The sequence below is a fragment of the Gopherus evgoodei genome, chromosome 4 (genome assembly GCF_007399415.2).
Source record: "Gopherus evgoodei ecotype Sinaloan lineage chromosome 4, rGopEvg1_v1.p, whole genome shotgun sequence".
Taxonomy (NCBI): Eukaryota; Metazoa; Chordata; order Testudines; family Testudinidae; genus Gopherus; species Gopherus evgoodei.
Genome location: NC_044325.1, coordinates 103338903 through 103351681, shown reverse-complemented (window position 1 = coordinate 103351681; position 12779 = coordinate 103338903). Strand labels below are relative to the sequence as shown.

The window sequence follows — 12779 nt, the reverse complement described above, 5'->3', positions numbered from 1 at the left end:
CCTATTGGAATCGATATGAGAAGTGCTTGAAGAAGAAAAGACGGTTACTCACCTTTGTAACTGTTGTTCTTTGAGATGTGTTGCTTATATCCATTCGAAACCCACCCTCCTTTCCCTCTGTCAGAGTAGCCGGCAAGAAGGAACTGAAGGGCCGTTGGGTCGGCAGGGGTATATATCTGGCGCCATAATGGCGCCACTCCCGGCGGCGACCCAGCCCACCGAGTGTTTCTGGGGTAAAAATCTTTCGACAAATGTGCACGCGGCGCACACACACCTATTGGAATGGGTATGAGCAACACATTTCGAAGAACAACAGTTACAAAGGTGAGTAACCATCTTTTCCGTCATCCTCTGCTTCCGCTGCTATTCTGCTCTCCTGTCTCGATCGATAGCAAATTTCTCCATGTTGGCTGCCATGGGCTCCCGTTTCCACTGCAATTCTTTACAAATATCTATTCTTGTGGCATCTCTCTATAAATATCTATTCCGTCATCCGCCGCTTCCGCTGGAACTCTGCTCTGCTGCAGACACCATACCACGGCAAGCATGGAGCCTGCTCAGATCACCACGGCGGTTATCACTGTTGTAAACATCTCGTGCATTATCCTGCAGCATATGCAGAACCAGAACCTGCAGAAGCAGGCGAGGAGGCGACAGCAGCGCAGTGATGAGAGTGATGAGGACATGGACACAGACTTCTCTCAAAGCACAGGTCCTGGCAATGTGGACATCATGATGCTAATGGGGCAGGTTCATGCTGTGGAACGCCAATTCTGGGCCCAGGAAACAAGCACAGACTGGTGGGACCACGCTCAGTGGCAGCGAAACTTTTGCATGCGTAAGGGCACTCTCATGGAACTTTGTGACTTGCTTTCCCCTGCCCTGAAGAGCAAGAATACCAAGATGAAAGTAGCCCTCACAGTTGAGAAGCGAGCGGTGATAGCTCTGTGGAAGCTTTTCCGACTGACCGGTAGCTGTCTGGAGTTGCATCAGTTTGGAGCGGGCATATCTACTGTGGGGGCTGCTGTGATCCAAGTAGCCAACACAATCACTGAGCTGCTGCTATCAAGGGTAGTGACTCTGGGAAATGTGCAGGTTATAGTGGATAGCTTTGCTGCAATGGGATTCCCTAACTGTGGAGGGGCGATAGACGGAACACATATCCCTATCTTGGGACCGGAGCACCAAGACAGCCAGTACATAAACCGCAAGGGATACTTTTCAATGCTGCTGCAAGCACTCGTGGATCAGAAGGGACAACATCAATGTGGGATGGCCAGGAAAGGTACATGACGCTCACATCTTCAGGAACTCTGGTCTGTCTGAATGGCTGCAGGAAGGGACTTACTTTCCAGACCAGAAAATAACCATTGGAGATGTTGAAATGCAATAGTTATCCTTGGGGACCCAGCCTGCCCCTTAATGTCATGGCTCATGAAGCAATACACAGGCAGCCTGGACAGTAGTCAGGAGCTGTTCAACTATAGGCTGAGCAAGCGCAGAATGGTGGTAGAATGTGCATTTGGACATTTAAAAGTGCACTGGCGCAGTTTACTGACTTGGTTAGACCTCAGCAAAACCAATATTCCCATTGTTATTACTGCTTGCTGTGTGCTCCACAATTTCTGTGAGACTGAGGGAGAGAAGTTTATAGCAGGGTGGGAGGTTGAGGCAAATTGCCTGGCCGCTAATTACGAGCAGCCAGACACCAGGGTGGTTAGAAGAGCGCAGCAGGGCGTGCTGCGCATCAGAGAAGCTTTGAAAACCAGTTTCATGACTGGCCAGGCTACGGTGTGACAGTTCTGTTTGTTTCTCCTTGATGAAAACCCACCCCCATGGTTCGCTCTACTTCCCTGTAAAACAACTGCCCCCCCCTTTGATCACCGCTTGCAGAGGCAATAAAGTCATTGTTGTTTCAAATTCATGCATTCTTTATTAATTAGATACACAAATAAAGAGAGAACTGCCAAGGTAGCCCAGGTGGGGTGGGGGAGGAGGGAAGGCCAAACTGCACTTCACAACTTATTGAATGCCAGCCTTCTGTTGCTTGGGCAATCTTCTGGGGTGGAGTGGTTGAGTGCCCAGAGCCCCTCCTCCCCACGTTCTTGGGCGTATGGGTGAGGAGGCTCTGGTACTTGGGGAGGAGGGTGGTCGGTTACACAGGGGCTGAAGCAGCGGTCTATGTTCCTGCTGCCTTTCCTGCAGCTCAACCATATGCCAGAGTATATCAGTTTGATCCTCCAGTAGCCTCAGCATTGCCACCTGCCTCCTCTCATCATGCTGCCGCCACCTCTCCTCTTGCCCCAGCCATCTCTCCTCTCATGCGTCCCTCCTGTCCTCATGTTCATTTTGTGCTTTCCTGGAGTCTGACATTGTCTGCCTCCACGCATTTTGCTGGGCTCTTTCAGTGTGGGAGGACTGCATGAGCTTGAGAACATTTCATCGCGAGTGTGGTTTTTTTTCACCTTTTTATCTGTGCTAGCCTTTGGGACAGAGATGATAGGGGGAGTGTTGAAACATTTGTGCTGTGGTAGGGGAAAAAAAGGGAGAGTAGTGTTTAAAAAGACACATTTTAGAGTACAAGGTTGCATTTTGCCTCTTATATTGAGGGCCTGCCGGTTTGGTGTGTGAGATTACACATGCAGGGCCGGGCAACAGAATTCGGCTTGCAGGTAGCCATCGTAAGCCACAGTCTTTTGATTTCTTTAAGTCTTCAGGGCAAATTTATCATTAAACACGCTTGCTTTTAAATCATGTATTATATTTACAAAAGTACACTCACAGAAGTCCCTTCTCCACATTCAAGGTCCAGGAGCCCGCCTTGGGAGGGTTGGGAGTGTATTGGCTCCAGGGTGATAAACAGTTCCTGGCCGTCAGGGAGAACGATTTCTCCGCTTGCTTGCTGTGTGCTATCTTCAACCTTCTCCTCCTTATATCATCCTCGTCCCCAAAATCCTCATCCCAGAGACTCCCCCGTTGCAGGAGTCCAGGAACAGGAGTGGGGTAGTGGTGGGGACACCCCTTAGAATTGCATGGAGGTCATCATAGAAGCGGCAGGCTGGGGGTCTGACCCAGAGCAGCCATTTGCCTCTCTAGTTTTTTGGTTGGCTTGCCTCAGCTCCTTAAGTTTCATGCAGCACTGCTGCACGTCCCTGTTATAGCCTCTGTCCTTCATGCCCTAGGAGATTTTTTCAAATATTTTGGCATTTTGTCTTTTGGAATGGAGTTCGGATAGCACAGATTCATCTCCCCATACAGCGATCAGATCCAGTACCTCGCATTCGGTCCAGGGTGGAGCTCTTTTGCGATTCTGGGACTCCATGGTCACCTCTGCTGATGAGATCTGCATGGTCACCTGTGCTGCTGAGTTTGCCACGCTGACCAAACAGGAAATTAAATTCAAAAGTTCCTGGGGCTTTTCCTGTGTACCTGGCCAGTGCATCTGAATTGAAAGTGCTGTCCAGAGCAGTCACAATGGAGCACTCTGGGATAGCTCCCGAAGGCCAATACCGTCGAATTGTGTCTACACTATCCAAAATTTGACCCAGCAATGCCGATTTCAGCGCTAATCTCATTGTCGGGGAGGAGTACAGAAATAGATTTTAAGCGCCCTTTAAGTGGACAAAAATGGCTTCGTCATGTGGATGGATGCAGGGTTAAGGCTGCTAAATTTGACCTAAGCTCGTAGTGTAGACCAGGGCTTAGTCTTACTGTTGAGCAGTTACTTGCATAGGTAGTCCGACTGACTTTTTAATAGGACTTACAAGGGGTTCTCCATGTGGCCATGTGTGATTTGTTAAAGTTGTTGTTTTTAAGTCTGAAAAGAAATTATAGTACAGTGTAAACTGGCCCAAATACTTTTTATAGCTTAGTAAGCCTTAATTTGTGGTGTAATTCCTAAAGTTTAATTGAAGTATAAATAGAGTCAGACCCACCTAAAATCTAGCAATTACTCTGTGATAAAGTTCATGAAAATAATAGTTGGCCATTTCATGTAGCACTTTTTTCATCTTTTAAGCACTTTCCTGAAACTAATAAATATTTGTACCATCTCTGTGAGGTAGGTAAAACAAAATATCTGTACACGCTAAGTGAAATTCTGGTTAAAGTAGGATTGTTTTTAACCTCTAGGATTTGTGCGTCATCCAAAAAATGGAATAAAATTTTACATAATTTCTTGATGTTACTCCTTATGGTTCTGAGTCTTTGTTTTGTAAACTTGCTGTTTGTTTCCAGATAAGCCATGTTATTAGCCCAGATAAATCGAGACTCTCAGGGAATGACTGAGTTTTCTGGAGGAGGGATGGAGGCTCAGCATGTAACTCTCTGTTTGACAGAAGCAGTAGCTGTGCAAGGTGAGCATTCAGGTTAAATTATCTCCACATCATCATGCGGTTTGCAATTTTACATTCAGAAAAAGCAGATTATGTACCCTGTTGAACTTTTAAACTTTGGAGTGATGTTATGTATTGCAAATGGAGAAAATAAGAAAAAAAAACACAAATTGGTTTTCGATAGTGTATTTGATTAATCTGAAATTTAATTTAATTCTGAAATGAAATTATTGCTTAATTAAAATAATAACTGCATTTGTGATATAAAATTTGATTCCAATCAAATTAAAATATAGCATTACAATTTTAGATTATTTTGTACATCATTTACATACAATTTGGAATTACCATTCTTTCTGTAAAACTGAGTCTATGTGTTTTAGGACTGATATTAACATGTTGATGCTTTTGGGCCATGCTTAATATTTATGAAAGTATAAAACTTTTTGCTTAATTACTATATTTTATTCAAAATGATGCACAGAACAATGATTAACATTACGTACATGTAATACTGCCTTTTCTCATTATTTTATTGTGTCTTCGATGTTAGATGTTCTTCTTAAAGCCCCAGTTTTCAAGCCATTTTATTTCATGAGAATTTCAGCTTTTATTTAAAATAAAACATTTTGGTTCTCATGCTTATGGATAAAAACTTAATGTGACTTCAGTGTATCCCAAAGGTTCAAAATCAAAAGGCTAATAAAAAGCTTTTAAGTAAATCTTATGATTTTTTGGGCCTTGACTCACAATTTTAGAGCATATGAAGTTGGCAATACTGTAAATAAACTTCTTTCCCCAATAGATGGTGACAATTTAGAAAACATGGAAGGTGTAAGTTTGCAGGCAGTTACGCTTGCTGATGGCTCCACTGCTTATATACAGCACAATTCTAAAGGTATGTGTCTGACTAAAAATCAATAATTCTTCACTGTACATAAGAATGGCCATACTGGGTCAGCCCAGTATCCTGTCTTCCGACAGTGGCTAATGCCAGGTGCTTCAGAGTATTCATTTGCTTGTTTGTATAGCACCCAGTACAATGGGGATCTGATCCCAACTGGGGTCTTTGAGCCCTACTATAAGTTAAATATTTACTACTTATGCTAGTACCAGTACAAAAACCAGTACTAACTATAGAACAGGGAAGTCAACTGAAAAAGAGATGGCCTTTCTTTAAAGTTTCATACTAAATAGTAACGTCCTACATATTGAAAAGCCTGAAAAGTTTAGTTTTCTAAACTTGGTCTGTTTGTAATAACAACATTTTGCCCTTTATTTAGTGTTTTTATCCTGGGATCTCAAAGCACTTTACATGTCCTAATACTGTGGTTAATACTTGTTAAACTGTATTTTTGTTCTGTGAAATACTTTATTCCAGAGTGTTTCAGTGGTATGGTTTAAAATGTGACGTGTCATATAGGATCCTTTACATAAATATAATGTGTTTCAGATGGTAAATTAATGGATGGCCAGGTGATTCAACTAGAAGATGGCTCTGCTGCCTATGTTCAACATGTATCCATGCCAAAAAGTAGTAAGTGTATTACATCCATGAATATGTTTTAAAATATTGACTGCATTGATATAACATGGTATTGTTAGAATCAATAAAACATTGTTACAATCATTTCAGATGTCTAATATTTCTTTGAAGGTTAATATTTTTAGTGCATGCTGTTACTAATCTGTTTAGAACATTAAATCAAATACATTTATGATTGGTGATGCCTAAAGTTATGCTTCTCCTCCTTTTCCCTCCCCCCAACAGGGGACAGTCTGCGCTTGGAAGATGGACAGGCAGTTCAGCTGGAAGATGGAACTACTGCATTTATTCATCACGCCTCAAAAGGTAAACTGCATTTTGAAGTGTGATTCATTATATTATGAAACATTTTAATTGTAATTTATCTTCTAGAGTACCACTTCTGACAGTATGTTTAGATTATGACCATATTTACAAGTATTCTTATTGTAAATGACTTGGTGCATTTAAATAGGAACATCTAGATTTCCCCATTCAGAATGTAGTAGTAAATGACTGGATCAGAAGATTGCTGGACATCTCTGTGTGCTATCCTGGAATCTTAACAAAGAAACAGGCATGCTACTTCTAGAGAATTTAAACCTTTGTATTAATTTCAGGAAAGACTGGATCTGGAAATGAAAAAAGGAAACCAGAAAAAAGCAGGCATCACTTGAATTAGATTCTTGAGCTCTAGGGATATTTTAAATACCCTGTGGGTGAGATTTGGTACTTTTTGGAAGACCTATCAATGTAACACACAAAGAACTCCATAGTTGACAGTCAAGTATGCACATATATTTTATTTTAAATTCAACTTTAGATTGGCCTTCACAAGAAGGGAAAAATAATGTCGTACCAGTACTGGTGTACTTCACCAAAGGACTTGGACAATGTAAAATTTTCCCTCTCCTTCATTATCACATTAGAAGTCGTTCCTTCCTGTATCAGAATACTTTCCAAATCTGACACAGGAGAGTGACTATTTCTAGATCTTATGGTTCTGAAGAAAAAAATATGGACTAAGCATAAACTGATGTTTTGCTGGCTTCTTGAGTGTGCACATAAAAAGATAGCTGTGCCTCTGCTATTGCTTATGGCTTTCCCAAGATACACCAGAGTGAAAATTTACCAGTCTTGCTAGTTTCACTTTGCTACTAAAAATCCTGAATCTGTGAAAGTTAGTTATCTGTGTGATTTACATATCGTACATAGTATACCGTTCTTTTATACCTTTACATTGCAGTGTGGGTGTGACATTTTAACTCAGACCAATGAGGGGTTGTGACACAACCTGCCCTGCAACTCTATGCTTTCAGTGCTATGCTCCTGTGGCTCACAGCCCTGATGCCAATCGACAGCCTTACAAGCATCCAGGTCACACCCTGGCTTCCACCATCCAGTTATTTTTGCAGTGACCCAAACACCCTCCCAGTCCTTAATTTACCCAAAACAGTCTCCCTGTGTGATAATCTGCAGGGGCTCCCAGACTTGCGAGTCACTGAGTTACCTTCTAAGCCTCAGCAAGTGAGAGTTTTGCTACTGCTAAGCTGTGTGACAATTCCCCTGCCACACCAGCTTGTCTGTTTTGCCAGCAAACTCCTCAGGACTCTACCAATCCAAACTTTGCCTTACGAGTAACCGTGAACCCCAACTCCTGAATTTCCCTGAGACATCTCCCTGCAGTGTCCAGCTGTCTTCTGGAACACTCACAGAAGTTAAGTTTGTTGCTGCTGCAAAGAGAGAATAAACTGCAGTTCATTAATTTCACTGCAGTTTGACAAATTCTCTTATTTCAGTCACAGCATAGAATGGATTTAAAGTAAAAGTCAAACAAGCTTATTAATCAAAAAAGTCATAGGTTTAAGTGATATCAAGTATAAGGAATAAAGACCGAAATGGTTACAAACAAACAAAAGTAAAAATACACTTCAGAGACCGGTACTTGCTGAAGTTAACTTTTAATCCTTGCCTAAGCAAGTCCTGCTTGGCGGACTCTGGAACCACTATGGGGTTCTTTTCCCCCTTTCCTTTTACAGTCCAGTAAACCTTTGAAATGTATTATTTGGAAAGTAAGTCCTGCTGGGATTTAGACACCATGCTATCTTCCCAAATTTCATTGGCCCTGCTTCACAAAGCAGGGAGGCTTTCCAGGGGTGCAGTCTCCCTCCCCCTGCTGATTTATATGGAAATTGGGCTTCCATTGTTTTTATTCCACACTGCTTAATTTACATTGGAGACAAGTAGGTAGTTGCCTTCCTTCCTGTCTGGGAGAAAACCTGTTTCTCCCTGTGTGTGGTCACAGACTTTAAATCATAAGAACAGAGATTATCTTGTGACAGGTTGGGTCACAGAAACCCCTTTGGGACTGCCACGTGATGTGCTGTGGCTACATCTGAGCCCTTTTTCCCTGGGAGCCTAATACAGTAAAAAACTAAATGCAGGTAAATCTCACCCTCAGAGATGTTCCAATAAGCCTCTTTTACAGACTAGCTTCCTTCTAGTCTTGGTCCAGCAAACACTCACATCCCTGTAGTTACTGTCCTTTGTTCCAGTTTCTTTCAGGTATCCTTTGGGGTGGAGAGGCTATCTCTTGAGTCAGTTAAAGACAAAATGGAGGGGTTTTCAGGGGCTTAAATAGACTTTTTCTTGTGGGTGGAAACCCCTTCTCCTCTCCTATGCAGAATCCAGCTGCAAGATGGAGTTTAGGAGTCACATGGGCAAGTCACATGTCCGTGCATTACTCAGAATTTTACAGGCCAATGTCACATTCCCAGGAAAGCTCAGATGTGGATTGACATCTCTCAAAGTTCATTGTTAGCTTAAGTGTTTCTTGATTGGGCACTTACTGAGAAAAGTCTTTTCTCAAGAAGCTGACCAACTGCTTCACTGAGGGCTTGTCTACATCACAAAGTTGCAGCGCTGGTGAGGGGGTTACAGCGCTGCAACTTAGGAGGTGTACACATCTGCAGGGCATCACCAGCGCTGCAACTCCCTGTTTGCAGCGCTGGCCGTACTCCCGTTTTGTCTCGGGTGTAGAGGATCCAGCGCTGGTGATCCAGCGCTGGTAATCAAGTGTAGACACTTACCAGCGCTTTTCTTGACCTCCGTGGAATAAGCAGGTATCCCAGCATACCTGAGGAAGCCTCTGGTAATCAAGCAGGTCTCCTTCCCCGGTTTGCTCTCGCGTTCCCCGAACCCCCGAGCAAGCAGGTCTCCTTCCCTGCGGTTTGCTCTCGCGTTCCCCGAATCCCCGAGCAAGCAGGTCTCCTTCCCTGCGGTTTGCAGGGGGGTTCGGGGAACGCGAGAGCAAACCGCGGCGAAACTGGTCTCCTTCCCCGGTTTGCTCTCGTGTTCCCCGAACCCCCGTGCAAGCAGGTCTCCTTCCCTGCGGTTTGCAGGGGGGTTCGGGGAACGCAAGAGCAAATCGTGGCGAAGCTGGTCTTCTTCCCCGGTTTGCTCTCACGTTCCCCGAACCCCCCTTGAAGCCGCCCAACAGCGCTGCAGTGTGGCCACATCTAACACCACTTGCAGCGCTGGTTGCTGTAAGTGTGGCCACTCTGCAGCGCTGGCCCTATACAGCTGTACTAATACAGCTATAACAACCAGCGCTGCAAAATTGTAGATGTAGACATACCCTGAGGCTACTTAAAATCAAACATGAATATTGGCTATATACTTGACTTTGAATAAAAAAATGATACGTGCATATAAATAGGATGAATATATCCAGTAGATCATAACCTTTGCAGAGATATGTTACATAGCATATCCAACATAAAACATATTCCAGTTATGTCATATTTACACTCATATACGTATTTCTATTAAGTATTATGGGGTGCAATGTCACATATCTGTAGTTCATTATATAGTGTTAGTGCATACATTTTACATTGATATTAATCACTAGTGTATCATAGGCTTTCATAAAACCTCTTACTCAATACATTTTTATAATACAGTAATATTGTAGACAATCAGCTGATTCAACTGCTTATATTTGAGGTTCAGACCCTGCTATCTTTATAGTTAAGAGGCTTTCTCCCACGCTCGTTAGTTTAATGGCTTTTTTTTTTTATCTTTTATATAAATGTGCCTTCATTGTCTCTGCCTGGTGACCAGGCTGGTCAGACAAGCAAATACACATTCCTTTGTCTAAGGTAGATAGTGATTATTCATTGGTTGCCGAATGCCTTTTAAGAACATAATTCTAGCACATATTTATAACTCTTTACATCACACAAGAATATTAATAATCAGTGAGTTATTAGTTTTCCAATGATGTATTACATGATGTTGTTCGGGTATATATCATCACAGCAATGTTAGGTGTAGTGAGTATATCAGGCCTAACAAGAGTTGCTGACTAAACAGTGTAGTGAATCCCCAGTGGGACTGTGTGTTACAATGGCTTTGAGGGGAGTGACAGCACAGGTATTTGCACCTGATTGGAAGACTTACTTCTCAGGCTAGTAGATGTTGGGTAAATATTTCAAGCCCTACATCTTTATATGAGCTTAATATTGAAATTATTGTTGTGGTTGCTTATTAGTTTCCCACAGAGTACTCGTTTCTGTAAACAATGCCATATGCAAAGTGTTTAAACCTTTATGTAATTTTAAAGTAATGGCAAAACATTGCTTTAGCCGTTGAAAGGATGCTTGCATTCTTAGTCTACAGGAAGCTGGTATACAAATCCTAAAACAGACAGTGTCAGCAATTGATTGATCACTAGAGGGTAGAAATTTCAAAGTATATGGTGTAACACTTCGTAAGTAAGAGCTAGGCTAATTGTAATGCTGTAATTTCTGTAATGCAGAAATAGAAGTGTTTTGGGGTAAGTAATCATTTACAACAAATTCAACCTGTGGTATTGATAGCAATTTTCTAAACTACTGTATTCATCAGTAGCATTTTAGTATGTATTGATAATTTCACATACGTGATGCCTTTATATTGGAGAAATGCAGACTCTTATAGTCATTCCCTGTCTTAACAGTGTTTTTAATATTATTTCTTAGACAGTTATGACCAGAGTGCATTACAGGCAGTCCAGCTGGAAGATGGAACCACTGCTTACATTCACCATACTGTTCAAATGCCACAGTCAGATACCATCTTAGCTATTCAAGCTGATGGCACAGTAGCAGGCCTGCATACGGGAGATGCTACAATTGATCCAGATACCATCAGTGCTTTGGAGCAATATGCAGCCAAGGTACATTATAGTACATTTTATCTGTACATAATTTCTTTAATATATAGCATCACAATACATTTTTACACAGAGATCTTGTAAACTAAGATATATGATGAGAATTAATTAGAGGAATTATTCAGAAGCTTGGAAGATGGAAAAGGATGAATTTCTAATAGACAAGGCCTCACAAATAAAAGATGTAACTTCAAACTGTGTCGAGTTGCAGTAGGGATCATAAAGTTAAATACTGAAGGTGCAGAGTGAGATAGCAAATGTGTAAGTGGATAGAAAATCACAGGGGTATAGTAGAAGCAAATATATGGAAAACCATAAGGGTGATTTTGAATAATTTAAAAGGTGGTTAGGAAACCAGTGAAGGTAATGGAGAGTAGGAACTCCCTGAAGTTTACAAAGCATTGGATGTAAGAGGACTATAGAAAAAGGAATTGCAGTGGTTGAGACAAAAGATAAAGTCATGAGCTTGCTGTTGGAAGGGTTAGGGTAAGGATGAAGTCTGCTAAAGTTCCAGAGATGATGTTGAGGCATCTTTACAGACAAGTGATTTATGGAATGGAAGAGACAGCATGAGATGAAGGACGATTCAGTTTTTCTGTCATTGAGGGTAAGTTAAGCAGAGTGATAACAGAGATATGGAAGAGAGCAAAGAAGTATATTTGGTACAAGAAATCAAGATGTAATCTGTATTGGTCAGAATCCAGGCTGGCGGTTTGATGGGAAATAGGACAATTGGAGAGTGAGCTGAAGGAGATGCAGAGCTGGCTGTTGTCATCATGAGAGTTTTGTCCAAAGTTGAAGGTTCCAGTGAAATGTCCCTGACTATGTCATTATATGGGGAAATGGACCATCAATTTAACTATCTGTTAAGGATGAGGGCAAGGCGAACAGCCTCCACCAGAAAGGAAGGACAAGTAGATAGAAAGGAGGATTCAAAGCAAAAAGAGGAGTATTGAGACACCACCTTTTTACTCAAAGCACTCAAGAAGGATAGAGTATTGATGATATTAAAAATGGTACTGATCTCAAACAGGATAAGAAGAATGAGGGATCCATTGTCAGTATCAGAAGTAGACATTGACTCCATGAAGTAGGGCACATTGTAGAATGAACTGGTTGAAAGCCAGGCTGACTTGAGAGGTGATCGAAAAGGTAAGAGAAGATTACTCTCCCTTCCCCCGCACCCCCAACCCCCCCCAAAAATTGACAGGACAATCATTTGAAAGTGGAGAGGAGTAAAATGGCTCTCTTCAGAAAAAATGATGATGAGGTTTGTAGTGTTGGTGATCCTTTTTTGAGGCAAAATGGAAAGATCCAGTGTATAGATTGGTGATGGTGGCATGATATGAGGCACTAAAGAAAGAGAGGTAACTAGACAGCTACTGAGTTTGGCAGGAGGTCCTTTGAAGAGATGCTTTTTAATCAGAAAAATGAAAAGCTGACGTTTTATGCACAGAAGCTGCAATGGAGCATAGCAGTTCAGAGATTCTGCTTAGATAAAACATCACATTATGCAGAAGACTAAAACATGAGGGACAAACTAATTGTAGGAGCAGCAGTTTTCTTAAGTTTTCAGTCTTCCAGTGTCCCAGCTCCTGGATGATAACCATTGGTACTTGTACTGCACTGGCAAAGAGACAGTAGAGCAAGCAAACCTTAATCCTGGCATTTCCTAACTTTGAGTACAACCTTAATGTTCTTT

At 41.9% G+C, this 12779-nt stretch overlaps 1 protein-coding gene across 5 annotated transcripts in view; it reads left to right on the top strand.

Annotated features, from left to right (window-relative positions):
- ZNF143 (zinc finger protein 143) overlaps window positions 1-12779 on the top strand; it is an 88545-nt gene that overhangs the window by 34352 nt on the left and 41414 nt on the right. For all 5 annotated transcript variants that reach the window (XM_030560399.1, XM_030560396.1, XM_030560398.1 and 2 more), the window contains 5 exons: window positions 4237-4355; window positions 5140-5232; window positions 5788-5871; window positions 6106-6186; window positions 10884-11080. In XM_030560399.1, the coding sequence (XP_030416259.1) occupies window positions 4244-4355; window positions 5140-5232; window positions 5788-5871; window positions 6106-6186; window positions 10884-11080 (567 nt within the window). In that variant the 5' untranslated portion in view covers window positions 4237-4243. The remainder of the gene's footprint in view (window positions 1-4236; window positions 4356-5139; window positions 5233-5787; window positions 5872-6105; window positions 6187-10883; window positions 11081-12779) is intronic.